Raw genomic sequence first — 27,226 nt, 5'->3', positions numbered from 1 at the left:
GGCTGCAGTTACTGTCTACAAGCCAGATTCTCAAGGAAGACCCTCCTGCCGATCTGTATGCTATCCCGAGAGACGACAGGTATGTGTATATCCACGATATTGAGACTTGAGAGACCTATTTCAACAACCAGATGCAAATATGACATGTCTGAGCAACCTTTTTGGTCATGACCTATATTCAATGTTTTTCAAGGCAGTTATTTGTTTGTTCCCTTTAACAGAACCCCTTGTTCATATAAAGTGGTAGTTTATGTCAAGGTTCTCCACGTGGATGAATCCGCTAAGCACATTGGCGGCTGTTTCCTCTATGCAGACACTTTGGCTCCAGCTTTGAGAGCTTGGCTCTTCTTCCCCAGGTTTTATCAGGTTGATATCTGCATTGCATTCACTCCTGCCCATCACCCCCAACATCACAGCCTGCATATCTACGGATATGCCTTGCTAAGGCAATTCAGCCATCAGAAACCCTGCACCAGAATGAACTTTTCAGAGCTTTTGCATTTTCACAGGCTAGCTGTGCTGTACTTCAACGCATCCCTTACCCTATCTTTTGACATGACGCCCTGCTAGATACCAGACCCTCCGGAAGCCATGACTCATATACAAAAATGATGGGAAAGACATTTAAGCATCCTCATACTTGGCCTGATGGATCGAGATAGCTCTGTAAAAGCCACGTCAGTATCAATTCTCAAACTGCGTCCATTCAGAACCAAAGTTCAACTCACCTGCCACTGGGATCCGTCTGCTTGGACCATGTGGGTGTCCACCTCATGACGGTCGACGCGCACGACTGGGGGAAGTGCTCGTCGAACATCAGGCGGTACCAGTAGGCCTCCTTGGTGTCAGGGATATCGCTGCCCCACTCGGGCTTGGGGTTCTTCATCATCTCGTCGGTGACGTGGAGCTCGGCGTTGTCCTTGAGGGCATCGATCCATCCGTATCCGACACCGTCAGAGAACTGCTCCTTCTGGCGCCAGAGGATGTTGTCGGGAAGGTAGGGCTCGGCGGTCGGGTCGTCCGAGGTGTCGAAAGCCTTGCGGAGAATGTACTTCTCCATTCTTTCCTTGTTGATCATCTTGTCCGCAGGGTCGATGTTCATCGACACCTCGAGGAACTCCTTGTCGAGGAAGGGCACACGGGCCTCAAGACCCCACGCGGAGGTGGACTTGTTGGCGCGCAGGCAGTCGGCCAAGTGAAGGTTCTTGACGCGGCGGACGCACTCGGTGTGGAACTCCTCCTTGTTGGGGGCGCCGTGGAAGTAGAGGTAACCGCCGAAGATCTCGTCGGAACCCTCACCAGAGAGGACCATCTTGATGCCCATGGCCTTGATCTTGCGAGAGAGCAGGTACATGGGAGTCGAGGCACGGATGGTGGTGACATCGTAGGTCTCGAGGTGGTAGATGACATCAGACAAGGCGTTGAGCCCATCCTCGATGGTGAAGGTCATGACGTGGTGCTTGGTGCCGAGGAACTTGGCCACCTTGAGGGCAGCCTCGTTGTCAGGAGAGCCGGGAAGGCCAATGGAGAAGGAGTTGAGCTGGGGAAGGAAGGTCATGGTAGAGAGCTTGCCCTCGTCATCGAGACCAACAAGACCCTCGCCCTTGTCCAAATCCTCAGGCTTCTCCTCAGCGGCGCCGTTGGCCTCCTCTGCAAGCTTCTTCAGGCGCAGGGTTTCCCTCTGGGCAATAGAAGCAACAAGCGAAGAGTCAAGACCGCCGGAAAGGAGAACACCATAAGGAACCTCAGCCATCAACCTTTTCCTGACAGATCTCTCAAGAGTCTCGCGGAGCTTCTTGAGGTCGACAGGGGTCTGGGGGATCTTCTCGCCATCCCACCATGTGGGCTCAAAGTACCGTGTCCTCTCGCCAGTCAAGCTGTCGAAGATGTGTCCGGGGGGGAAAGCCTCGATCTTGTCGCAGACGGGGTGGAGGGACTTCAGCTCGGAAGCGAAGTAAACAGTGCCGGGCTCCTTGGAGGACCAGCCCTGGTAAAGGGTTGTGATACCGATGGGGTCGCGGGCTGCGATTGTGCGGTCCTTCTTCTTGTCGTAAAGAACGAAGGAGAACATGCCATCGAGGTGCTTGGGCGCATCAATGCCATACTCGAGGTACTGTTGTACCGGTTAATCTCAGGTACTCTCCCCCGCAGTTCTCCTCTCGCAGTGACTCACCAGAGGAATCACAACCTCGCAATCCGAGGTGGTCTTGAAGTGGTAGGGGGTCTTCAAGGTCTTGCGAACAAGACGGTGGTTGTAGATTTCGCCGTTGACGGCGAGGATAATGCTGTCATCGGCATTGGTAAGTGGCTGAGCTCCGCTCTCTGCTTTGAGGTTAGACGACGGCCTCGAAACCAGATATACAGATCTAGACCCACCAACACCGACGATGCTGAGCCGTTCATGGCACAGAACTGTGGCGCCGCGTTAGCATCGCCCTTTCAAAGACATACGAGAAAAGTGGGAGGTTTTCTATGTGTCCAGGGGGGTTGGGGTTCCTTATCGTACTCGTGTTGTTAGAGATAACGCTGCCGCCTGTGGGAAGACAATGTGTTAGCCAAACCAATTGTTTCTCCTTATCTTGTTTATCCGTCTTTGTCCGACTCAGGGGTGAGATTCTTACTCCTATCAAATCAGTTAGCACAAAATGTCTTGGAGCTACCAGGAGGGGTTGCGCAAGGGATTGACTCACCAATCCGGGCCTCTGTGTCTGATCTGCTTGGAAAGCTTCAGAGCAGTCGGCTTGAATTTGGCGACGTCTGGGTGACTGGGTTGCTCTTCATGTTAGCGTTCTGCGTTATGCTTGCTGTGGTGTTGATGCTGATCTCGAGAATTTGTGAAGCGATAACGGCGATAAGGACAACGGCTTGGTGGTGTGGTGGGGCATTGACCCCTCCAAGGACAGAAAGTCGTTGACAAGTCACCACCACGGAGCCAAGGCCGAGCAATTGTTCATGATAGCCAGGGAAAGACCAGGTGTTCGAGACTGACCTATGGCAGGCGAAGATGCCGCACATGTTGACTGTCTATTCTCTTGTTTTTGGACGGGAGGCTAAGAGGCAACTAGTTCTTGGGATTTTGGAGCGGACGTTGAGAGCGGACTACAAGCCAGTCAGTGACAACGGTCTTTATACTTACTCTGGCCGTCGCGGCGCGCGCAAGCTGGTGTCTGTTGCGATGGGAGAGAGGGCGTTCGATCCGGCAAGGCGCAGGTGAGCAGCTGATGGTTGGCCTACAGGTGAGAGCTGCAGAAGAGCGTGGGATGGTTTTTGAAGGAAGAAGGCCACAGCACAAAGGTGTGGAAAGGAAGAGATGGGTAAGAGTCACAGAAATTTGTCTGGGAATTCCAAATTTGGCTTTGGAGTATGAGTCGACTACATTGCCCCTGCAAAATTTTAAGTACCTTCTAAGACCCCAGACCTCTTGGTACCCGGGGCTTCCTAGTCCTCCATTGTTAATCGTGAGGAGCCAAGTGGACGCCGATATCGCCACTCCTCAAATCCACCCCCTGGTATAATTTGTTAGCGCGGTCCGGAACCTGGGGACTCGGAGGCGAGACCGTCCCAGCCGTGTGCCAGAACCCGTTCCGGCCCTCCACAATTAGATAAACCGCCCTGATAAGAAGTTTGCGATAATCGCGATATAAAGGTGTGGGAGCCTGCAAAGTGCCTGGTAAACCGTCCACGTGAGACTCTGCATATGTGAGAGGACATCATCCATCAGCTGTGAGCGACAGAATGCCAGACTCTTCTTCAGCCCGAGTGTGGGGTATCGCCAATCGTAGATGGGAGCCCGCGTTGCTTCCCCAATGTTACGCGGGGGTATTGCTCGTAGCTATGACAGCTCAGAGCCAGGGGCCACACACGACACCAGCGTCACGAATTCTGTATCGGAAACACTGCATGGAGGCGCAAGTCACGGGTGCCAAAGACGGGATGGTTGATTCAGTGGTTCGTATTGTTGGAAAAAAAGCCGATTCCATTAAACCCCCACTCCAGAAATCAAATACCAGTTCGTTGAGTGAAAAGAAGAACCCTTCCCTGTCGAGAGTCGTCCGTCTAGAAGCTCGTTCCCAACCAATGCTACGCCCCTCCTGCCTTCCCAGCCGTCCATGATGTTCCCAAGTAACTCCAGAAATAAATGGCCACAATCGTAGATCCCACTAATACGTTATTCTACTGTCGTCCTTTTCCAGTATGCCCCCCAGAAGCGAGCTCGTCTATGGAGCAGCATTCTCTCGAACAATCCGTTTGATACGTCTTTCGTACTCGGCTCTGTCCTTCTTGAATAGGTTGTAAGCCTCGGCCTGAGCTGGTGACTCGGGGTTTGGGTCGTTCAGGAGGTCTTGGACACCAAGGAGAATCTGCTTGAGAGTGATGGCCGGTTTCCAAGCCTCTTCCTCGTTGAGGATCGAAAGGCAGACGGTGCCCGAAGGGTAGACATTAGGGTGGAACAGAGGAGGGACGAATTTGCCTACAAGGAGAGGACGTTGATTAGTCGTGTGACCTGCCCATGTTGGGGTAATTCGGCGAGAAAAACTTACACTTGGGGGGCTTCGTGGGATATTCTGCAGGAAGGGAAAAAGAGACAGGTCAGCTATCAAAGCCCATCTGCAACATCATGTGTTACACCGAGGGTAGCTACATACCATCTGGAAAAGTGATGTGCAGCTTGAACTGGCCGCCCTCCCATATTGTGTCTTTCTTGCCAGGAATAGCACACTCCCAGACCTTCATGTCCAGCACACCTTGGGGATTCTTCTGGGGTTTGGCCCAGAAGCCGAACGGGTGGTCTTTCCGCCACTGCTTTCTGTAGAGGGCATGACGCTGGTCAGCGAGGCTGTCGCGAACAGGAGGAAAATGTCCGAAGGTCGGCGCGCGCATCTGCAAGCGACGAAAGAGGCGACTTACCTCTCCTCAATCAGACGGTTCTGGCAGAGTGTCGAACCCATGGTGACGATATTAGGTGGATATGGTGGGCGATCGATCAGAAAAGTTGGGGGTAGCTGGGGCTGGCTGTATGCGAGGCGCTGATCACGAGACCTTGAGTCGCAAGAGAAGCGGAAGCTCTGCGATGAAAAGGTGGGGGTTCGATGATGGCGCGGTAGTCTGCAGTGGCCGCGGTGTTTACGAATCCGGACGTGGGATGGTTGGTGAAGGGAAGTGTAGAAAGTTCAAATGTTCTAGCTGTCGCCAGGGAGAGAGATGCTGCCTGCTACTAGCAGCTTGGCCCAGAGAGGAAGTGGGGCTGTGGGTCCTCTTATAGAAGTCAATTCCGCCAAGATTCACTCGACATTCGAAGAAGTCCACTCAAGTAGGCAAGATTTGACGTTGTTGGCAGAGTTTTCGGGAACAAAGATATGATATCAGACGAAATAATGGGGCGAAAACTGATATATACCGCTGAGATTTCTCATTCACGTTTTGCGGCGGAATCTTAACCCGAGGGTCAGTTAAGCAGCTCAGATCAACTACCCATTCCACTACATATACAACCCTGTCATCCTGACTTTAAAAAACATGCCTAGACCCATAACCCTAAGCATATTCTAACCTACATAGTTGCACTTTGTCTTGTGTACCGTGTCCGAGGTTGTAGTCTCTTCATGATCATCAGCAAGCATGGAAGAAGAGGCGAAGAAAGAGGTGAAAATTGGTGAGCTTTCCTCTTCAAAGCAATGAAAGAACGGACACCAGGTGAGATCTGATGCAGAATAGTGGATTGTTGGCCTGCATAGAAACGAAGGCATTTTGGGCAGATCCGTAAACTTCCAGCCTTTTCTTCAAAAAGAAAAAAAAATGCCTGGAATTAAGAGCAAGTAGGACAGGAAGCAAGATCCTCATGCGACGAGCACAGAAGGGAAATACAGCAACGAAATCTAGAGTCTAGAGTGTGCAACCAGTTGTCAAGGGAGAAGTCACACTGAAATAACTGACACTTGATGTGTTTTTTCAGAGGAATGAGTACCATGGCTTGCTATTTTTGTCATTACTTCGTGACCATCCTTCTTCATCCCATCATGCCAACCACCAAGTTCGCTTGGCCTTTCTTATGACTTGTCTTATGAACTTCCTGAACACCATCATCCGCCACAGCAAAAAGCTGCTTTCGTAATGGTGCATTTTGTTTTAGTATTTCTGACCCCATGACGACCCATAGCCTGATGAATACCCAGCAGTAGGAAAATAGCGAACTACAGCAACTATTCGAGCATCATCATCACCGTATCGATCTCTCACCATCTCTTCCACGTCATCGTCCCTGCTTCTAAGCTCAGGTGAGTGATAGAACCCACCATCAGAAGCATACCTCGAATCAATTTCCTCGTCCAGAGGCATCGCCCAACGTACCGACCTAGGTGTACGGGGTTCAGTCTCCGTCTCCGGAATCGACTCGGCCGGACCCTTTTCTTCATCCTCATCTTCATCATGCCTCTCTCCACTCGAACTTGAACTTGAACCTGAATCCGAACTGCTATCCGAACTCGACTCTTCCTCCTCATCTGAATCCTCGGAGTCATGGGCCTGCTGACTTAGGTGATCACTCTCATCCTCGACCTTTGCCTGTCTGGGAGATTTCATCACCTCCTCCACCATCTCATCCGGTATCGCCCCACTCATCATCACCTCTTCAACCAACTCATCCGGTATCAAATCCCCCATCACGGCTTCTGCATCGGCATCAGTAAAACTAGACCTCATAACCCTGTCGACATCAGCGTCAGTAACCTTATCTTTCAGAGCGTCTGCTATGTCCTGCTCCGTCAGCATCTCCCTTATCACTTCCTCCACATCTGCGTCTGTCACCAAAGGCTCCATCACAGCCGCCACATCCGCATCGGTAATCAGCATTGCTGACGGTGGCGGGTTGAACAAGTCGTCGATGTCTTTTTGAGTTATCAGTGGTTCCCCTTGTGTGCCTGGTGCGCCGCTGAGAACTTCGTCCCAGAGTTTGTCGTTGGCTGGGTCTATTGACTTGGTAGGAGAGGGAGGCGGGCGGGGACCCATTGGTTTCGCGAAACGTGGCCACCTTGCCCCGATACCTCCTGACATGCGGGGAGGTGATCTGTTCGGGTCGTAGTACTCGGGTCCTTCATACGGGAAGTAGGGATGGGGAGCCACTTGGCGATAATAGTTGACTGATGGTCTAGCTACTGGCCCGGAGGGTGAGACGTTGATTATCCTTGGGCTCAGAGGCGATGGAGGAGTAGGTGAGCCGCTGTGACTATAGCCGCTGTGACTGTAGCCGCTGTGATGAGAAGCTGGAGGTGGACCGGGTGGTGGCCCAGGGAATCTCGGGCTGTGTCTTGATGGTGGCATTGGTGGTGATGGGGCTGGTGGTCTGCGGGAACTTTGACGAGATCTAGATCGGCGTGTTTGAGATCGTGATCTGAATCCATGTAAGTAAAAGATTCAAGTTGATAAGACTCAATAGAGTTTTACCTTTCAGCAACGACAACTGGTGTAGGACCGGAACCACCAGAGCCGGATGGGCTTGACCCAGTACCTGAGCCCGATGGCGACGATGATGACCCTGCTTCAAGCGTAACAACCAGACTACCGTCGTCTGACTTGTCGTTACTGAAGACCCCGTACAAAAATGTCGAAATGAGTGCGATAACCAGCAAGAGCGGGATGAGTTGGGCGGCGGTGGTTGCCTGATTTACACTGTTCTCAGCCCCGATGCGGTTCCATCGAATCGTCAGCTCAATCGCAACGATCACGGTTACGGCGATCGCAAGGCCCCCCAAGGCCTCCAACCACTTTTGTGCTTCCCACCTTGAGCGGCTAATCTCGGTGAGTTTGTCCCCGACGGTTAGCTATCATCAAGCTGCGGCCTACCACACCACCTCCGAAAAAGGAAAGTGGAAAATGTCACTTTCTACCACGACCGAAAAAAGAAAAGAAAAATAAACCCACCCGGCAACGATTAGGGGCAGAGATGAAAAATAGGGGCGACTCACATTTTCTTCTTCCTCCCTCCCTTCCTAACCCCCCACCACCCACTCTTCACACAACCCACCACCACCAACCCCCCAGTCAGCATCCCCAACACCAACAAAATATTCAACCCCTTCATACTCCCGCTCTTAAGATCCATCGCCCCAAACAAAAACCCATACTCCAAACACCCTTTCCCATCACCACCACCACCACCACCACCGTCATCATACCTAACCGAATCCACCCCCCTACCCCAAAACCAAACCTGCACACCAACCACAACCAATCCATAACCCCCCCTCAAACAACCCAGCACATCTACCCCCCTCCCCCTACTTTTCACCCGCAACCCCAAATGAGGACAAAACACCATTGCCAAATCCGCCGCATGTCTCGGGACGAAGAGGTAGACAGTGACGGAGAGGAGAAGAAGAAGAATATACACCTCAACAATATGCAACCCCCCAGCAGCAACCTGCAATATCAATGCAAGCAAAAGCGCAAAGTTGAGGACGAGCTCGGCGGACAGGAGAAGGACGATATATTCCTGCTCTAGGAGCTCGAGGAACAGGGTCGAGAGGTGGAGGAGGTAAAAGGACGTGCGGAGGCCGAGGCCGTACATGGTCGGGTTTCCTGGGATGGGGCAGGGTACCTGGGAAGCCATCCTGATCGAGGAGACATCGAAGGGAGATAGATGGGCGGTGAGGATGAAAAAGGCAAAAAAAAAAAAAAAAAATACAGAGATGCTGATTAGGTAGGCGGGGAAAGGATACGTAAAGGGGCACAATGTGGAATTATTGTAAACAAGACAACCAAGAGATTACACGGTGGGTTAGATGGGAAATGGCCTTGTGCTTCGTTACTTGGAGGTTGAACTACCGCGCCAGAGAAACCACAGAATATCTTCCCCAGACTCTCACCAGAAATGTTGCACCGGATTACTTGGTGGAAAGGGCACGATGAGAGCATACCTAGCGTATGCTAGCCACTCCGCGAGAGACTACCAATACGCAGTGCGCTTGACGACATCGGATAATATGGGGCTATCATTTGATGAAGCGCACTATTCACATCCGATGGTATCACAGTCCCTCCAGGGGTTATCCTTCCTGACTGTTGTTTGCTCTATTATCTCAGGAGAGACAAACGTTTGAAGGGCGTAAAACATCGATGCACTCGGAAACTCCCGTATGTCGTGTACACAACCTGACTTCACAAATCTATCCGTGCGGACCACGACCCAGAGCATAAGATCATTTTAATTCCCATTTATCAAAACTCCTGCTTGCTAAAATGCATGCTTTGACACTTGAATAAACCCAATCCAATCAGCTTTCCAATCACACCCTCAAAGTCATCTCTCTAAACTCCCCCTCCCCTTCCCCCCCAAACCTACTCCCTTCCTCTCCCTAATCGCCCTCTCCCACCTCTCCCTCTCCAACCCCTTCACATCCCCGGGTATCTTCTCCATCTCCCCCACCGCCATCCCAAACACCTCCATCAACTCCGGCACCTCTGCATGATCCCTCGTATTCCTCATCCTATGACACCAACTAACAATCTTATCCACCCCCTCACTCCCATCCCCTCCCAACTCCATGTTCTTCCCATCAATACTCGGCGTCTCACTCGCCCTATGCCTTACCCCCATCTTCACACTCTCCCCATCCCCATTCCCAGCCCTCTCTCCCCTCCCCCACTCCCCCAACTCCTTGATCGGACTAGCCACATCCTCCCCACTAACCGGCTCAAACAAGAACTCGCCCCCTATCTGCCTCGAATCGCCCCCCTTGTGCGCCAGCCCCTTGGGTATCTGCTTCAGACCCTGAACCACACTCGCCAAACTCGACCTGACCAGATGAGTCTTTGTATACGCCGGCCTCTCCCCCAAAGCCAACGTCCGAATCATGCCCAGCTCCGCATATAATTTCCGCGTGGGATCCGTGTAAACAGGAAAAGGACACCCAGTCTCAGAGGTGTACATATCGATCAAGCCCGGATCGCCACACCCAATCACAACGATAAACGTCGGGATGGGCAAACCCAGCAAATCCGACGGCGAAAACGCAGACGACAAGGTCCGGAGGTAATCTTGACAGTTCTATCCCCACCATCACAATCAGTCATCAATCATACCACGGGAGGGGTAAACGGAGAGTACACATACACCACAGTAAAAATGCCTAACAAACACAAGCAACACCCTCCTCGCCACATGCCGCCCCGTGTACAGCGACCGGAACGTGTGCGACTTTCCATTGCGGTCCAGCACAATGTAGTTGTCAATCTTCTTCAGCGTCGCCAGCGTAGGAAGGGAGTTGTCCGCCGAGACGTCTTCGGAAAAGTCGAGGGGGTTGGTCGTGTCAATGTCGGCTGTTGAGTTCCCGTTGGCCGCCGCCGACTTGACAGAACCACCACCACTACCACTGCCACCGTTTGTTCCAGACTGCTGCTGTGACTGTGATGGTGAGACACTAAAGGTAGCTGCCCTCCTCGTCGTCGTCTCCGCACCATCACCGCCCAACGTCGTGTTAGTCTCCGGCTTGGCGGCAGCGGCGCCCGCTCCGCTTTCTGTAACCGTGGTGTCGGGGGTGACTGTGGTTGTTGTCACGTCCGGCGCTAGATCTTTCGGGGACGACGCCATGATGGTTATATGTTGGGCTTTTGAAAGGCTCGAGTATTCAGGTACCGTGGCGCCAAAAAGTTTAAGGTGTGTGCTAGGTAATCTAGAACGTGCATCGCTGAACCCCCAACCAGCATGATCATCAGCTTGGTTGGGTCTGCGACTCCAAAAAGGCGGGGTGGGGTTGCCCAGTGGTGGTGCGTGGCAGGCAAAGGGTGGGGCAGGATGAGGTCACAGTGGAACTTTCCCTTAGAACCCATGGCTTTTATCGGCTATCTTCACGTGAGCTCGTGTTACTTGATCGTCGAGACTCACAAAAGAAAGAAGCGTGTCGCGTCTAGCGGATCGAAGACTTCACAATGATAAGGGGCACATATGGTAGCGGAATAAATGATAGTGCTATTCTGATCCTCTATCTATCTATCCGCTCGTTTGCTTAGAAATCACCAATCTCAAATAGGAGTGAACGAGTGACTAGTGGTTAGTGTTTCAGCACTAGAATCTGATCAAGTCAGATATCCAGCCTATACGAAGTGAATGCCCAACAGGCGTGAAAATGAGCGGCTACCTTCAGCCTTCCTCCCCAAAATTTATCAGACTACCACCGCTGTCCTTCTCGTCCATAGCTAGTTCCAAGACAGGATGCCCCTGGGTGGTACAGAAGGCTGGACCGACTTGTCCATGCCACATGTGTGACCACCTCGGCTCGCTACACTAGCTCCCTCCCCTGAGCGACGTAATGCTGGAACAAAAGACCCTAACAATTCTCAACTACCTCCTGCATCTCAAAACTCGAGGCCTCCGAGGCCGGTCGAGCCACATCTGCCTGTTAAGAATCGACAGGCACCATAGGTCGTCAGAGCAACGCTTTGGCAGCGGCGGGTCGCTGCGAGGCGCAGAAGGATATATGTGCCCAGTCTCTACCAGAGTAGGTAGGATCAGCGCTCCCGGAAACTGTGACTCGTTTTCATGACCGATCAGGAACGACCGGGCGGATCCGAAGTTGCGTGCTCGACCGAGGTATGCTGGGCGGAGCCAGACGAGATGGTCCTCCATATGCTGCTTGGTGCGATAACTGCTTCAGTTGTTTGGTTTTGCTTCAAAAACAATACCAGCACAACCACGCTGCTCAAAACACTCAGTCGAACCCTGTCCCAATTTGACTAGCAAACGCTGTGCTGACGCTCTTCTCGTCATCATCGAAGCGACGGCCATATCCGCTGCCCAAGCCGAGACTGCGCCCGCCGCTCTCCACGTACTGCTTGAGACGGTCGCTACGGCTGTACGAGGTAGGACGAGCCGAGCTGATAGCCTCGCTAAGACCAGCTCCCAGGCTCGCACCACCCTGACCGACGCCCTTGCCACCAATAACACTCGCACTCGCATCCGTACACTCGCTGTTGGCAACGCTCTCGCCAGCAACACTCTCAGCAATGCGAGCACGACCCTTGGCCCCGGGACGGCTAGCCTGGTTGGCCCCGGGCAAGCCGGGCCACTGCTCTGGATGGAAGTTGGAGAACATCTGAGGGTAAGCCGATGTAAGGCCCGCGCCACCCAAGGCAGAGCTGTGAATGGACGAGACATCATCCGGAATACCGTTAGCATACGAAAGCACCGAGCCAGTGTCGAAATCGCGGTGGGAGCCGTTGACAGCGCCGCCATAACCTCTGCCGTTGGTAAAACCACCAGACACATGCTGGGCCTGTGCGTTGTGGCGGGGACGGAAGCTCATCTTGGGCCGGCTGAACTGGATGAGGGAAGTCTGAAGGTTGGTAAGAGGGCCTTCTACCAAGCACTTGCGATCCTTAAAGTGAACAAGAAGATGATGCCATAACTCATGCTTGGACAGAACCTTGGGGTTGCCGATGATGACAAGACCATACTTGGCTCGAGTGAGCGCGACGTTGAGACGACGAGGGTCGGACAAGAAACCAATGCCCTGGTTGTCATTGGAACGGACGCAAGAAAGAACGATAAAGTCCTTCTCACGGCCCTGGAAAGCGTCGACCGAAGCAACCTCGACCTCCTTGTAGCTCTCCTTTTTGAAAGTGCCCGTATTCTGCATGGTGCTGACAATGTAGCTGCGCTGGCCTTCGTACGGAGTAATGACACCGATATCAGACGGCTTCACACCAGCCTTGAAGAAGCGAGTAACAATCTTCTCCACGTTGGAAGCTTCGGTGCGGTTCAGGTAAGATGTTCCGGATGCCGAAATTTCTTCATTGCCCAAGTTGGACCAGAACATCATCGGAGTTTCAGCAACAGGCCACGGGAAGTCGACATCCTTGCGAAGGCGCTCAGTTATGGTGACACCGTTCTGGAGCGACCCTTCGTAAAACATGTTGGAAGGAAATTCTGAAAGGCAAGGGTGCATACGATACTGAACGTTGAGCCGAATGGGAACCAGGTTGAGCTTGACCAACCTCTCGAACAGAGACTGGTTAAGACCAGCCTTGGCCGCCTTCTTGTTCATGATGACGGGGCCGAGCTGCTTGTGATCACCAACAAGAACAACCTGCTTGCATCCGAGGACAAGAGGAATCATGCACTCGGGCTCAGCTGACTGAGTAGACTCGTCGATCAGCACGTTCCGGAACTTCATTTTGGACAGTCTCGGGTCGCCGGCACCGACGCAAGTGCAGCACACGACATCAGCGCTGTTGAGAATCTCCCTCTCGGCCTGGCGAGTCAGTTGCTTGAACCTCTTCTCGTCCTGAGAAGATAGTTCACCTGCGGCGGCCTTGAGCTTGTTGAGATTTGTGAGCTCACTGCTCTGCTTGTAAAGGCGGACCTGCTCGTGGAGGGCCAAGAAGCTGACGGACGATTCGACATCCTCACGAGACTTGGCTGTCAAGCGAACGACCTTGAGACCCGTGCGGTGAATACGTTCGCAAAGCTGATCGACAGCAACGTTGGAGGGGGCGCAGACGAGAACCTGACTATTGTTCATTCTGGCAAGATGGTAGATGATGGTGGCTGAGGTGACCGTCTTTCCGGTACCTGGCGGCCCCTGGATCAAACTGAGAGGGGTGGACAGAACAGTCTTGATGGCAGTGATCTGACTGTGATTCAGCTCAGGCAACCCTGGAACGTGGAACCTCTTCGGCATCTGCGTCTTCATGGGAGCAACGGCTACCTCGTGGCCCAGCAACTTATGGAAAATGTACCCAGAAACACTGAGCTCATCCACAGCGAAGGTCTTCATAGCGAATTGCATACGGTCGTAGGACGTGGCCTTCCAGACATAGTCGGCCGAGAAGTTGTGCGTGCATTCGGTGGGGACCGATTTGTCGTTCGCCGCCTTTCTTAACTCAAGGGTAACTTCGTCCGACTGGTTGTTGGGGATCTTGATAACATATCCAACACCCTCCCATGGGGCACGAAGTTCGCCCTTGTACTTGATGCGCATCTCATCGCCCACGGCCAATTTGACATCGCCGGATTCGATCTTGGGCAGGATAAAGCTGGCCAGGTGCTTGTTATTCAGACCCATATCCCAGCGAACCACGAGATGGTCCTCAGACTGCGCTTCCTTGAGCTTCTTGTCATAGTCCGACTCCATCTTCACAAGGGGCCCAAAGACATTCTGATAGTGGTACGGATCATCGTACTTGAGGAGCACGGGATGCGGATCGTCGTCTACGCCGGTTCCTTTCTCCAGATCGGCGACAGTGGCACTTGGAGCCTCTTTCCACATCTCCTCAAGTTTCGCAATCATGGGCGGGGTCAAATGGCGAGCTCGAAGCTGTTCGGCGTCGGTCGGTGGGGAGACAATCCAGTTGAGAAAGGACCGATCCTCGATGAGGGGTTGCCATCGCGAAACATCCCAGCTCATGTCCTTGGCCGAACTGCCAGCAGCGCAAGGTTGGCGACACAAAAGAACGACAACGGTATCGGATTTGGCGGGGATGAAGCCCAGCATAAAGACATTCTTGTTGCCGCAGTTGTAGCATTCGAGGGTGGTATCGCCAAGGGCTGACTCGGGATGAAGCTGAACCTCCTTGTGGCGGGCTCGTACAAGGTGGTTGACAATATGTGAGGAACTCGAATTACCACGAGCACTGCAGAACCACTTGTTGCATTCCTTTGCAATGCACTTGACCACACAGGACGGGGAGTGAATGCCGCAATACCTACGTAAACCAGTCAGTCATGATAACCCCCACCATGCTCCCCAAAACCCATGACCTACGCGCAAGCGTGAGCGGGCAGCTCCTTTTCCTCTTCTGGACCTCTCGAGTTTACATCGTTTCTTGGGCCACTGAAGTTGCTGTCATCATCGCGGAAGTCTTCGGGGCCCTGGTTGTCATTGTCATCATGGCGACGGAGGGCGTTTGTCGGGGAGCCGTGTTCCTTAAGATCGCCCAGGAAGCTCTCGGTTTCATCGTCGAAGTCGTCGGCGGTGGCATTAATGGTGGCGGCAGAGTCGGAAACAAGGTGGTTTCCGAGGTGGTTGAAGGCGTCCTCCATTATCAAACAGACGGCAAGGGTGCCGGGACACTTGGGCTGCAGGATGGTAAGCAGGCGAACGCAATCATGGGACTTGCAGGCAAGAGAGATGTGTGACAAGAGGACGGGGGGCAAAAGTATGCTAATGTTGCTTGAACGCGACGAAATGAGGGAGGGGAATGGCGCACAACGTGTTGGGTGCTGCCGAGGCTAACCTTGAATCACCGGTCGAGAATTATTATTTGGTAGGTTGGAGGGCACACACTGCGCGCGGCTGTCTAGGTATCGTTGGGATGTCGCAGTGACAGGACGTTGATAGAGACAAAAAAAGAGCTGATGGGATTGCAAGCGACGGGACGGTCACATCATCGCTGACACAGGAAATCGAGGCAGCTGATGGGCTTGCAAGTCCACAGAATGAATGGGTGGTGAGGGAAGCTCTGGAAATTCGTGTTTCGTTGCTCGCTGCCGGCGGTTTGCGATTTTTTGGCTGTGGGAATCCTGCACCTTGTCAGCGCTCATAGCAAAAGAGACGCCTCCCAAAGTGGAAAGTGGCGGCTATCAGGCTGCGGGTACAGCTGCACGGCAGGTGGGAAAAAAGTTGGCCAGGGGTCCGTGCTTCCTTTTTCTGTTGGTGCCCCTCCACTGATATGGCCGATTGATAGGCGCTGATAGCGTTTGCTTCTCAGCCTTGCAGGGGAATTATTTTCTGCAGCGCTGTGGTAACCTTCAAAAAGCCATTTCGAGAACCCTTTTGGCCATTCAGCAAGCAAACTACGCCAAAATTTACAGATCCCGAAACTCTGAAAGCGATATCTCTCAGCGCGCCGTTCGCCATCCTGCAGATTAAAGCGTCACACCAACAACATTCACAATGATTGTCAGTGCTTGGATGTCGCTGCCCCGAACCTCGTGTATCCACATCTAACAAGTATCTTCAGCGCAAACAAGCCAGGCAAAGGCGAGACTATCTCTACCGAAAAGCAGTTCTTCTGCGCGATGCCGAAGTTTCAGAGAAGAGGGCGAAGCTGAGAGCTGCCTTGGCTTCGGGCAAGCCGCTGGATCCAGAACTCGCCAAAGATACACAACTTCGCAAAGACTACGACTACGATGCGTCGCGCGACGTCGCCGAGGATGATTCTCTCGATATCGATGATGAATACTCCGAGCTTTCAGGTGTCGTTGGTATGGCTCTCTTCTGTGGGTGGTGAAAGCGCACATGGCCAGGTGCTGATATTCCTTCTAGACCCTCGCATTCTTGTGACTACTTCTCGAGACCCCGTAAGTGTCATTTGCCGTCATCTTTTCATTGTGAGACTAACCTTTTCTCTATAGAGCTCGAGACTCATGTCTTTCAGCAAGGAAATGCGATTACTATTTCCCACGGGCATCAGACTGAATCGTGGTAATTTGGTGCTGCCAGAACTGGTCCGCTCAGCGCAAGCCGAGAAGCTCAGTGATGTGATTTTGCTGCACGAACATCGGTGAGTTATGTTTACTGGCTTTAATTGAATGTCTTCTAACCCGAAGTAGTGGTACACCCACGGCCATGACCATCAGCCATTTCCCCCACGGCCCGACATTGATGGCTTCCCTTCACAATGTTGTACTCAGAGCCGATATTCCAAGGTCGATCAAGGGAACGGTATCAGAATCCTACCCGCACCTCATTTTCGAAGGCTTTACAACAAAACTGGGTCTGAGAATTGTCAAGATCCTGAAGCATTTGTTCCCGCCACGAGACGTTACTGCCAGCAAAGCCGCAGGCAACAGAGTTATTACTTTCGTGAACCAAGACGACTGCATCGAGGTCCGTCATCACGTGTATGTGAGGACAAGTTACGACTCAGTCGAACTTTCCGAGGTTGGCCCACGGTTCACTATGCGACCATTCTCCATCACCATGGGAACACTCGAGAACAAGGATGCTGATAGTGAATGGCACCTAAGCCAGTATACTCGCACCAGCAGGAAGAAGAACTACTTCTGAGCGGCATAGGGTTACTTTTGGCCTGGTTTTCAAGTGAAGGGACAGTGAAAGGTGATCAACCATCCGTATGAAGAAACGCGGTCAGGCCAGCTAGAGGACATCTGGCAAACCACGAAGAGCTGCGTCGACAAGTCGGCGCTTGGGTGGGAGGGGGATATCCCTCTATGGCGAGACACGGGCTCAGCGCAATACGGAAACCCCAGATGTTGGTGGACGTTGCAGAATCGGTGCAAAGAAGTGGGTGGATGCAGGAGTCATGGCGACAGGGCGTTTTAATGGAAGGGAAAAATCGGGTTGCTTATATAATCGAGGGGTTTAAGGGCAATGTGCCGGGGGCGATCCAGCACATACAAGGCTCGGTTTTAATTGTGAAGCTTCATAGTAAGACGTTGGGCCACTCGCTTTTGTTTCAGTGCCCGGTGACTGCCATCTAAAAAACGGAAAGCCAGAGCTGCGATAGTGGACCATTTCAACCAATTGTGGGGAGACATGCAGATTAGCCTCAGCCTCGCTGCAGGTGACGCCATCAAGTTTGCCACCGTTGCATATGATTCCGAGGAGCTGGACAGCGACATGTTATTTCTGAGGGCAAGTGCCTAGTAGGTATCCGGGTATAATTGCTTAACACCGCTGGTGATGAGACAATGCTGCAGATTATGGGAGTTCAATGAGCAAGTATCAACAGGGAAATGGGCCGGAACAATTTCCAGGCCCAGGACTTTCTACCAGTTATCATTGAAGGAGCTCAAAGCTCTCACACTGCCCGTCTCGGAGGTTGCCTTGCCATTCCACAAACGATGTCCAACGGTTGCCGAGAACAGAAGTGAGCTGGTATACCTTCCTTGTTTTGACCGCTCTATCGGGATGGTCCAGAACACACGGAAGAGCTCGACTCCGCTATCTCCACGACGAAGCTTCAGCTAAGCAGCTTCGTCTTGTGAAAAAAGGGGCTCAAGTACTCCGTGCCTTACGTACATCAGCTCCTTTCCATACCAAGCTCTCCAACATCGTCTTCTATGCAGTATGTTTATATTCGCCGATCCTAGGTCTCGTGCCCTGAAAAGACCCCTAACAAGAAGAACCAAAAAAAAAAAAAAGCCACTGCCTCGCGCTGCAGGCCTCGTAAGCACGGGGCTAAGACTCGCAGGGTTCATCATCTGAACCAAAAAGGGTTTGGTATGGGCGGCGGCTTGGACCTCGTCCTGAAAACTGAGAGAGAAAAGGGAAATTTGCGGGTCCATCAAACCGTCAAAGTGGAGACCAGGTGCAGCGACAAAAAGCCATCAGCCACACCTGAACGGACCACTCGGGTGCTTGTCAACCAGCCAGCAACGTGCAGGCACTGGACGGGAGAGGCCAAGGCAGCGCAAGCTGGGGGAGATTGGATCAATCCGAGCCTTCACAAACCACCAACAACCAGTTACCACTTCTTCCTTCCAGTCAATTTTCAAGGAAGCAAGTTGAACAACGACAGAGCGCGCGCCATCGCATTGATCCCGACAGATATCATTACAGCAACCTTCGACGAGACCAGGACAAAACACATCAATTGAACAGAAAGCGGTGCAGTTGCGTCAGCTACAATGTCGTACAATCCTTACAATCAGGGCCCCTCGGCCGAAGCTGGATATGGCGGCGGATATGGACAACCTGTGAGTATTTCTCTGAATCGCATCGCTGTATCAGGTGCGGATGGGCCGGACAGCGCCGAAAGTCATATGCCTTGTTTTCATAGAGGCACGGATGCTCTTTTTGCGGTCACCGCCAAGCGCGCGCACTACTGTTCATGGGTTTGACATGCTAACTCGTCGCTTTCCGTCGACAGGAACAGCATGAGATGCAATCATATGGACAGCAGTATGGACAACCCTACGGTGGACAATCTTACGGACAACAACCCTACGGCGCGCCACAACAGCAACCATATGATCCTCCTCAGCAACAGTACGGCTCATCAGCTACCGTCCTCACCCAAAACCAGTTCCTCGAGCGCGTGTCGGCCATTCGCCAGGAAATTCAAGGCTTGACCCAGATTATCCGCAGAGTCGAATCTCTTCACCATGCTGCCTTGTCCAGCACCGACGGCCATGCTCAGGCCGAGCTCGACGCCGAGGTCGCCAAATCGCAACTCAAGAACACGGCCATCAAGGACCGGATCCAGTCTTTGAAGACGGATACGGAGCGGACGACAGCCGAGCACGGCACCTTTGCCCTGAAGAAGCGCCAGTTCGACAGTCTCAACAATGATTTCAAGGACACCATCCAAAAGTTCTTGCAGGAGGAGCAAGCCTACAGACAGCGCTGCCGCGAGCAGATCATGCGCCAGTACAGAATCGTCAACGAGAACGCCACCGAAGCCGAGCTGCAGCAAGCCGCTGATGCCAACTGGGGTGACGAGGGTATCTTCCAGACTGCCCTCCGCTCCAACCGCTCTGGCCGCGCCTCGGAAGTTCTCGGCAATGTCCGCGCTCGCCACAACGACATGATGAAGATTGAACAGTCCATCAACGACCTTGTCGACCTTCTCGACATCCTCAACCAGCAGATCGTCCAGCAGAGCGCCATCATCGAGGATGTGGCTCAAAAGGCCGAGCAGACGACGGACCACCTCGGCAATGCCAACACCCAGATCCAGACTGCTGTCAAGAGCGCTCGCAACCGGAGAAAGCTCAAGTGGTGGTGCTTGGGTATTACCATCTTGATCCTGATCATCATCGCTGTGGGTGTTGGTGTCGGTGTTTCTCTTTTCAAAAAGAACAACTCTTCCGCTCAATAAGCATGCCAATATTAGAATCCGCGTTTGCGGAAGCGCTGATTGACTGGGTTGTGTTTGGCACTTTTTGGCGCCTGTTTTGTCAAGGAGAAAAGGCGTAATGCGAAAGAGTGGAGGAGAGCGTTTTCAACATGCAATCTGTTGATTTTGTATGAGCGAAGGGCGTGGGCGGTGGAAATGTTGATTTACGAGATCATTATAATAGACTCCCAATAGGGTTGGGGGGGACGTGTAGCAACGCAAAAACAGGACCCTGGTTTGGTGGTGGTAACTGGTGATTGATGTTAGGCGGGACTTAATGACGGGTTTTTGATGGAACATGCTGCTAATGATGATGGGTCCGTCATTGGCCGGGAGCGGGAAATCAGGGGTTTCTTGCCTTCTTCTCAGTCTAGGTATAAGAGAAGATGGTAGTTTTTTCTTGTTCTTTTTTGTTTTTTTTTTATTGGGGAGGAGGCTCACGTGCGTTGTTAATTATTTTCGAGTAAACCACTATGTAGCATGTACAAAAGTACAGAGTACATACGGATTAATTCATGTCTTTTTTTTGTTCCCTTCGCTCACCCCTCTGGACGTTGCGCAATCCTTTCATCCCTGGCTCCCTCACCACAAAATAGTTGATAGACACAAGTAGGTTGGTTGGCCCATATGATGTTGTAAACCATGCATCGAAGGTAAATTAATAGGCCTTCTGAATACCTTTGAAGGGCTATTAACTATATTTCAGAGCCTAGTGGTTATCCCGCAAGGTGTAGTTTGCAATATAATATGGGGACTATCCTATTTGTGTGTATTAATTATGTTGTGGGCAGGGTGCCTGGGTTATTTGGGATCCCTTGACACAACACAAAAAGCAAAGAGTTCAACCTTTTTCTTATACCGCTTTTTGATCGATTCTCATTGAGCGCTTCTCCCAAAGCTACATATGTAAAGAAACAAGAGTAATGTACTTGTATACTTCCCACCAACCTCACCCTCACCCTCACCCTCACCCTCACCCTCACCCTCACCCCCTTTCCCCACCCAGCCAAAAACAAAACCCTCGCACACCTAAATGACAAACAAGAATAAAAACAAGAATCATGACCATGAAAAAAGGAGATGTTCATTCCTCCATGGGTTGCGTAATAGAGTGGCGTGGTTTTCGTTGCGGGACGACCCGCTGGTTTGTTTCTTTCCCCAGTCTTTCTCTCCCGTCATCGTACACAGATATTACCCACCCCCTCTCCCCAAGCATGCAGTCATACAGATGTATGAGATGAACAAGAAAAATACAAAAAACACCATGGACTGCTCATGATACATGTTTGGAAAAACGGTTCAGACTCCAGTTGCGGCGCGCGTTTTGACGGGGTATACCATTCATCACGGTTCAATTTTGAGATCGCAGGACGGTCATATCACCACCCAACGAAATAGCATTCTTCGCATCTGTGCTCCTGTCCGGCTTCCCCACACCCGCACAGCCTTCTATCGGACCACACCGCCGCCCATGCCCGACAGCTTGCTAGCCAAGTCGGGATACTTCTCCTGCACTTGGATCTGGGTTCTTGTGGCCTCGGCATATGAGATGGCGCTGACAAGCTCTCCCTCTGTTCTGGCAAGTTCAGCCGCACGCTCAAAGTACTTGAGGGCCTCGGTCACGCGGCCCTGTTGGAGAAGCAATTGTGCCATGGTGGCAACGGCGATATCGCACTCGGGGTCAACTACGAAATTCCATGTTAGCAAACAACGAACAAGATATGTGAAAATGTGCAACCACTTACTGATGAGGGCCTTCTCGCAGAGCTTCTCAGCCTCGCTGAAATCCTGCTTCCATTGAAACAGGGCAAGAGACTTGTTGATCAAAGGCAGCACATTCATCGACATGGGCTTGGTCTCCTTTTCCAGCTCAATGGCAGTGTCGAATTTCTCGATAGCTTCGCTGAACTTGGTCTGGTCCAGGAGAAGTTCACCATAGTAGTTGTAGACGTCTGGGATCTTGGGGAAGTTCTTGATGCACCGCCTGAAGGTCGCCATGGATGAAGCGATGGAACCGAGCTTGTACTGGGTCACACCGAGTTGAATGTGAGAGAAGATGAAATCGGGGTCCAAATCGATCGACTTTTGGTAATCCTTCTGCGCATCGGCGAACTCGCCCTTGATGAAATGAAGCTGGGCGCGGTGGTAGTAAATATCCGGGTCTTCTGGGTTCTTGGCGAGGGCGGCTTCGAAATCCTCCTCAGCCTTGTCTGGTGCACCGAGCTCCAGATTCATGCTGGCCCGCTTGATATAACTCTGGGTGAGCCCGGGATCAAGCTCGATACTCTTGGACAGATCGGCCAAAGCCTCCTGATGCTTGCCTTTGAGGCATTGGAATGTACCGCGAAGGTTGTGAGCGTAAGCCTCGTATTCACCGAGGTCTCCCAGAGTCAGAGCCTTCTCGAAAGCCTCGGCAGCCTCCTCGTACGATGGCGCAATCTTGCTTTCCATCGCCTTCAGACCCTTTTGCAGCTGGCCCTTTCCAGTCTCCTCGTCCAATTCGGCGTCATCCTCCAACCCCGCTGGCCTTGGCTTGGCCCTGAAGCTTTGAAGATAGTTGCCCACAAAGGTCGCGCTGGGCAGTCTGGCGGGCTTGGTTTCGAGGATTTCCTTCGCTTTGGTCTCGGCAAACTTCTTCAGAAGACGCTCGACGGCCTGCGCGCTCTGCTCGTTCCTGAAACCATCGATGATACAGCTGGCGGTGATGTCGAGGAGAGCTTCGCTGTACTTGCCGAGGTGGTCGTAAGCATTCGAGCGGCGGTTGAGGGCCTTGATGTACTCATTGTCGAAGGCAAGAGCGGCGGTGGTGTCCTCAACAACCTTTTCCCATTCGCTCAGGGCGTTGTGGCAGGCAGCGCGGTTGCAGTAGTAAACTGGGTCTGGCTTGCAAAGGATGGCTTTCGAGTAAAGCTCAATAGCCTTGTTGAAATCCTTCTGGTTGTAGGCCTTGTTACCAGCCTCCTTAAGCTTAGCGGCATACTCCTTGCGTTGGGATTCGGATAGGCCGATGACACTGGCCTCGTCAATTTCTGGCAGCTCATCGGCGGTCTCTACTGTGGCGGTCTTGGGGGTTTCTGCTTGCTTCTCGGCGGCAGCGCCCTTCTCGGCTTCCTTCTCGGCCTGTTTCCGTTTCCGCCTCTCCTTCTTGCTGGGCTTTGGGACAGACTCCTAGAAAAGAGAACAAAGGGTCAGTATCCCGGTAGGCGACGATGACGACGACGATAACGGCGGCGACGAGGGGTATGATGGGGTTGACGACAGGGTGGGTGCTTCTGCTCACTTCATCAGGACCCTTGCGGATATAGTAAACAACACCGGCACCGGTGACCACTACGGCGACGCCAGCAATGGTATAGACGAGGCCTTTGTTCTCAGAGGCCCAGTTGGAGATGCGGTCCCACAGCGATGAATTGCCCGGCACTGTTACAGTGGTCCCCGCGGGGCCTGAAGCAATCGTGGGAGCCATGGCTCTTTTGGGTGCAGGGAGCGCTTAGTGAAGGGCTCAGCCGGAGAAAGATGATACGGGTGGTCAAGACTGGGAGGGGACGATAACAAAAAAAAAAGTGAGATAACAAGCCACTCAACACTGGACTGGGTGTGGGTGGACGGCCGGGTTGGTGATGCAGATTATTTGTGAATATCCTGCAAAGCAAAGCCTTGACGTCTCTCCCAGCAACTGAGCAGCCGACAGCAAGCCATGGAAGCTTGATCAAAAAAAAATCGGTCCAGCGCGGCCCGCCAATTGCGACTGCTGCAACCTGCTCCACCACGCGGTTTTTCCGGAACCTGACCTGGCACACCTTTTGGACTTGCCTCCTGCCACCGATAAGAAAACGGTGACTTCACTCTTTGCTAATCAAGGTCCAAGCTCCACCCCCACCAACACCAAGCAGAAGCAGCATTGCAACCTGAGGCACCAATAATTTGTCTTGTGTCAACACAGAACGCCCAGCTTCTGCGGGTCCCCACAGTAACCCTCAGGGGCAATTTAGGAGGGGTCGCTTTTTGGCAGTATCAGGAAGTAATCAAATTACACCTTGATTTTGGGAGATAGCTCAACACTTTGTTCAATTCTTGATTCAAAATGGCATCGTCCGATTTTCAGATCTTTACTTCTCTTCGTTACGACCCTGCCCTCCTCCAAGTTCACTCCCACCCAGACTTCACCCACGCAAGCTGGAACCATGGCCACTCCTCTCCCTTTTACATGCTAGACTACCACCGCGACCGCATGCTTCGCGCAGCTCATCATTGGAAATGGGACTATGTCATCTCTTCTCTCACTGGTGACGCTGGACTTCAACTTTTGGCGGACAATATCACAGCTCATCTCGCTCAAAAAGACCAGCCAGCCCGAGTAAGGGTGGACATTTTCCAGAACGGGAAACTAACAGTGACGTCCGCTCCCGTCCCATCAGTCCCCCTCTCAAGACTCTTTCCAACAACACTAGACCCCCCTACACTGGACTTGTACTCGGGCAGTGTGTTCGAAGTGGTAGTCGACACAACAGACAACGTCAATCCATCAGAGTTCACACATTACAAGACCAGCCAGAGACAAGTATACGATGAGGCGAGGCAACGGGCCGGTATCACGTCACCCACGATTTCCAGGGAAGTCTTGATTGTGGATAGCAAGGATGGGTCGGTAATGGAGGGGTCGATTAGCACGCCTTATTTCTTTCGGGATGGGAAATGGGTCACACCGTTCGTGAATAAGGAGACTGATAAAGAATGGCATGGTGGGCAGGATGGTACCACCAGGAGGTGGGCTCTGGAGATGTATGTTTATAAGAAGGGGATGATTGATATGGGGCGATGTGCTAACGGGTTTGGGTAGGGGACTTGTTGTTGAGGAGGTTGTTTTAGCTCAGTCTCTGGTTGATGGAGAAAAATGCTGGCTGAGCACCGGAGTTAGAGGGTTCATACTTGGGCGGGTAAAACTGAACCCATGAGATGATTATCTGGCCACGTCAAACGCGTGGCAAGCCAATTCTGTCACCTGTGGCATCATGAGGCGGGCGGCCTACTTAGACCATAGCAGTATGCTGAGTCTACTGTGATTGGAAATCCGCGATAGAGGTTCGTGTAAGGCTCATGGGAGGCTGGGCGAGTTTTGCTGGAGAAACACGGTTGACTGGCTTATCGGGATGGCTCATGAACACGCTCTGCGACAAGGCAAACAATCTTGGTATCAACCGGTCAAAACAAGCAGTCGCACCTTTTGTCACATGGTAAACACGATGGAACTGGTAACACCACGGCTCACCGCGGCTCTGCTTCAGATAACACTTGCCAACACCAGTCTCGGCCGTTAAAACCAGCCGACCGATGACAATACTCTGCCATTGCGCCCTTCCTGCTGTCGACGTAATGCTTCTGCGATTTGAGTCACACGCGACTGCGGTTTGCGCGCGTTATCAACATAGCCATCATGGAGAGGAAAGAGCGACAACGGAAATTGATGGCTGGTACCAAGGCAGCCATCATGTGTGAGCTCCTCCGCGCGGCGAAGGTCACCTCGTTCTTTCCATCCAGACATCAACCCAGTCACACATGACAGCATGAGTCTTATTTAAGCAAACGAACCCCCTCTTCGGTTTTCCCATTCATTTCCTACTTGATTTCCCATGATAATACCATCCTACTTTAGCAACACCACTACCCTCAGCCTTCAACAACTGCTTCTCCTTTCTCTACTCACCACCAATTACACCCAAGACTCTCCCAACTACCAAAACCCACACCACCAACACAACATCATGGAGTCCATCTTCATTGCCCAGTCCAAGCTCCGCGCCGAGCTCGGCCTGCACAAAGTCAAGGCCATCCCCAACAGCAAGTTCCAGCGCCATGGCACCAAGGCCTACGCTTCTGCCATCAACCGCTATGGCCTCCAGCCCACCAAGCCAGGCCCTCTTACCTCCGGCAAGATCCGCGACCCGAGCACCAACTGGACCTCTGGCAAGTTTGCCGTGGGGGCCATACGCGACATGTGGACCTCTCTCGTTGAGAAGACGGGAGACAACAAGCCGGGAGAGGTTGGGGCCCAAGACCAACAAGGTGACATGGAGTACCTTTGCGAGGTGTTGATCGGTACCCCTCCTCAGAAAGTCCTGTTGGACTTTGACACTGGCTCTGCCGACCTCTGGGTATTTGCTACAACGTCTCCCCTTCAGATTGCTATGGCCTGCTGACAGTTACCAACACAGGTTCGTCCGGATGCTTTCAAGAACGATCAGTCCAGCACCTTCGCACCTATGCACAACAAAAGCTGGAAGATCGAGTACGGTGATGGCAGCTCTGCGTCCGGCTTTGTTGGCCAGGATACCATCTCCATTGGTGGCCTCGTCATCAAGAAACAAGCGGTTGAGGTGGCCAAGCATGTGTCCTCACAATTCAGCCAGGGCGTCATGGGCGGTCTCCTTGGACTGGCTTTCAAGCAAATCAACACTGTACACTCGACCATGGGCATCCGCGATCCTCAGCCAACCCCAGTCGACAACATGATTGAGCAGGAGGATATCCCCAAGGAAGCCGAGCTATTCACATCGGCCTTTTATAGCTCTCGTGATCTCAAGCCCGAGTCTTTCTATACCTTTGGCTGGATCGATCAAGATCTGGTCAAGAAATGCGGAGAGGAGATCACCTGGGCCAAGGTGGACAACTCTCAGGGTTTCTGGATGTTCGACAGCACGAGTGCCAGCGTTGATGGTGACAAGATCGAACTGTCTGACAACAAAGCCATTGCTGACACTGGCACTACCCTCGCGCTCATCTCAGACGAGGCTTGTGACGCTCTGTACAAGAAGATCGACGGAGCTGCCTACAGCGAGAAGTACCAGGGCTATCTCATCCCTAAGTCTATCAAGGTTGACAGTCTTCCAGAGTTTAGCGTGGCTGTCGGTGGGAAAGAATTTGTCATCCAGAAAGAGGATCTCATTTTTGCGGAAGCCGATGAGAGCAATTATTACGGCGGTGTCCAGTCGCGCGGTTCCATGCCGTTTGATATTCTTGGAGACACGTTCTTGAAGTCCATCTACGCTATTTGGGACCAGGGCAACTCGCGCTTTGGTGCCGTTCCCAAGATCGAGAAGGAGCAGAAGGCTCCCGAGCCATCCAAAGACGGTGATGGTGCGCAAAAGGTGATTTGCACGCTCGACAAGAGCCCTGCCAAGAAGTCGGTCTGCATCGCCAATTCTGCCTTCGTCTGCCCTTCTGATTGCTAGTTGAGTTGTTATTATTCTGGCTGCTGGACAGATTTATCGTAAGAGGTGAGATGATAGGATGGCTGAATCGTCTTCTGTGGGTGATGGATGAAGGAACACATTCGGGCCCCTTGTTTGCTGCAACGTTTTGGTAGGATTAGTTTATTATGCAATACAAGCAGTGTTTTTGGCATGATACTGTTGATCATTGTGAATTTAAT

General features: G+C 52.4%; 10 protein-coding genes across 10 annotated transcripts; 4 read left to right on the top strand and 6 right to left on the bottom strand.

Annotated features, from left to right (window-relative positions):
- Positions 1 to 143: 143 nt before the first annotated feature.
- On the bottom strand, positions 144 to 3,651 carry ASN1 (asparagine synthetase). The gene is made up of 8 exons (XM_062944684.1): positions 2,990 to 3,651; positions 2,691 to 2,765; positions 2,603 to 2,623; positions 2,507 to 2,526; positions 2,377 to 2,412; positions 2,174 to 2,322; positions 729 to 2,113; positions 144 to 664 (listed from the first exon to the last, which is right to left on the bottom strand). Exons 1-8 carry the CDS (start codon positions 3,013 to 3,015, stop codon positions 625 to 627), a joined length of 1,752 nt encoding a protein of 583 aa, XP_062803537.1. The 5' UTR covers positions 3,016 to 3,651; the 3' UTR covers positions 144 to 624.
- A 204-nt stretch (positions 3,652 to 3,855) lies between these two features.
- On the bottom strand, positions 3,856 to 4,949 carry hus5 (SUMO conjugating enzyme Hus5; the record flags this gene model as incomplete). The annotated part of the gene is made up of 4 exons (XM_062944683.1): positions 3,856 to 4,471; positions 4,542 to 4,565; positions 4,647 to 4,807; positions 4,909 to 4,949. 4 exons carry the CDS (start codon positions 4,947 to 4,949, stop codon positions 4,218 to 4,220), a joined length of 480 nt encoding a protein of 159 aa, XP_062803536.1. The 3' UTR covers positions 3,856 to 4,217.
- Positions 4,950 to 6,659: 1,710 nt separating this feature from the next.
- On the bottom strand, positions 6,660 to 8,563 carry QC764_209750 (uncharacterized protein; the record flags this gene model as incomplete). Its single annotated transcript, XM_062944682.1, has 4 exons — positions 6,660 to 6,668; positions 6,727 to 7,339; positions 7,441 to 7,776; positions 7,962 to 8,563. The coding sequence occupies 4 exons, from the start codon at positions 8,561 to 8,563 to the stop codon at positions 6,660 to 6,662; spliced, it is 1,560 nt and encodes a 519-aa protein (XP_062803535.1).
- Positions 8,564 to 9,295: 732 nt separating this feature from the next.
- On the bottom strand, positions 9,296 to 10,585 carry QC764_209740 (uncharacterized protein; the record flags this gene model as incomplete). The annotated part of the gene is made up of 2 exons (XM_062944681.1): positions 9,296 to 10,042; positions 10,109 to 10,585. The coding sequence occupies 2 exons, from the start codon at positions 10,583 to 10,585 to the stop codon at positions 9,296 to 9,298; spliced, it is 1,224 nt and encodes a 407-aa protein (XP_062803534.1).
- A 1,117-nt stretch (positions 10,586 to 11,702) lies between these two features.
- Positions 11,703 to 15,689, bottom strand: NAM7 (ATP-dependent RNA helicase; the record flags this gene model as incomplete). The annotated part of the gene is made up of 3 exons (XM_062944680.1): positions 15,202 to 15,689; positions 14,757 to 15,070; positions 11,703 to 14,697 (listed from the first exon to the last, which is right to left on the bottom strand). The coding sequence occupies exons 2-3, from the start codon at positions 15,032 to 15,034 to the stop codon at positions 11,703 to 11,705; spliced, it is 3,273 nt and encodes a 1,090-aa protein (XP_062803533.1). The 5' UTR covers positions 15,035 to 15,070; positions 15,202 to 15,689.
- Positions 15,690 to 15,705: 16 nt separating this feature from the next.
- IMP4 (snoRNA-binding rRNA-processing protein imp4) lies at positions 15,706 to 17,365 on the top strand. Its single transcript, XM_062944679.1, has 5 exons — positions 15,706 to 15,893; positions 15,955 to 16,198; positions 16,260 to 16,294; positions 16,349 to 16,497; positions 16,547 to 17,365. The coding sequence occupies exons 1-5, from the start codon at positions 15,888 to 15,890 to the stop codon at positions 17,001 to 17,003; spliced, it is 891 nt and encodes a 296-aa protein (XP_062803532.1). The 5' UTR covers positions 15,706 to 15,887; the 3' UTR covers positions 17,004 to 17,365.
- A 334-nt stretch (positions 17,366 to 17,699) lies between these two features.
- On the top strand, positions 17,700 to 20,339 carry QC764_209710 (uncharacterized protein). Its single transcript, XM_062944678.1, has 3 exons — positions 17,700 to 18,024; positions 18,102 to 18,655; positions 18,829 to 20,339. Exons 2-3 carry the CDS (start codon positions 18,587 to 18,589, stop codon positions 19,777 to 19,779), a joined length of 1,020 nt encoding a protein of 339 aa, XP_062803531.1. The 5' UTR covers positions 17,700 to 18,024; positions 18,102 to 18,586; the 3' UTR covers positions 19,780 to 20,339.
- Positions 20,340 to 20,812: 473 nt separating this feature from the next.
- Positions 20,813 to 23,857, bottom strand: TOM70 (TOM (translocase of outer membrane) complex component). Its single transcript, XM_062944677.1, has 3 exons — positions 23,078 to 23,857; positions 21,543 to 22,965; positions 20,813 to 21,482 (listed from the first exon to the last, which is right to left on the bottom strand). The coding sequence occupies exons 1-3, from the start codon at positions 23,261 to 23,263 to the stop codon at positions 21,247 to 21,249; spliced, it is 1,845 nt and encodes a 614-aa protein (XP_062803530.1). The 5' UTR covers positions 23,264 to 23,857; the 3' UTR covers positions 20,813 to 21,246.
- Positions 23,621 to 24,752, top strand: ABZ2 (Aminodeoxychorismate lyase; the record flags this gene model as incomplete). The annotated part of the gene is made up of 2 exons (XM_062944676.1): positions 23,621 to 24,579; positions 24,638 to 24,752. Exons 1-2 carry the CDS (start codon positions 23,882 to 23,884, stop codon positions 24,750 to 24,752), a joined length of 813 nt encoding a protein of 270 aa, XP_062803529.1. The 5' UTR covers positions 23,621 to 23,881.
- A 675-nt stretch (positions 24,753 to 25,427) lies between these two features.
- Positions 25,428 to 27,200, top strand: QC764_209680 (uncharacterized protein; the record flags this gene model as incomplete). The annotated part of the gene is made up of 2 exons (XM_062944675.1): positions 25,428 to 25,949; positions 26,010 to 27,200. The coding sequence occupies 2 exons, from the start codon at positions 25,428 to 25,430 to the stop codon at positions 27,024 to 27,026; spliced, it is 1,539 nt and encodes a 512-aa protein (XP_062803528.1). The 3' UTR covers positions 27,027 to 27,200.
- Between the last annotated feature and the right edge of the window lie 26 nt (positions 27,201 to 27,226).

Source organism: Podospora pseudoanserina, chromosome 2 (assembly GCF_035222485.1).
Source record: "Podospora pseudoanserina strain CBS 124.78 chromosome 2, whole genome shotgun sequence".
In the NCBI taxonomy this organism is placed as follows: Eukaryota; Fungi; Ascomycota; class Sordariomycetes; order Sordariales; family Podosporaceae; genus Podospora; species Podospora pseudoanserina.
Note: the sequence above shows the minus strand (reverse complement) of the source record. Positions and strands in the feature narration are given on the sequence as shown.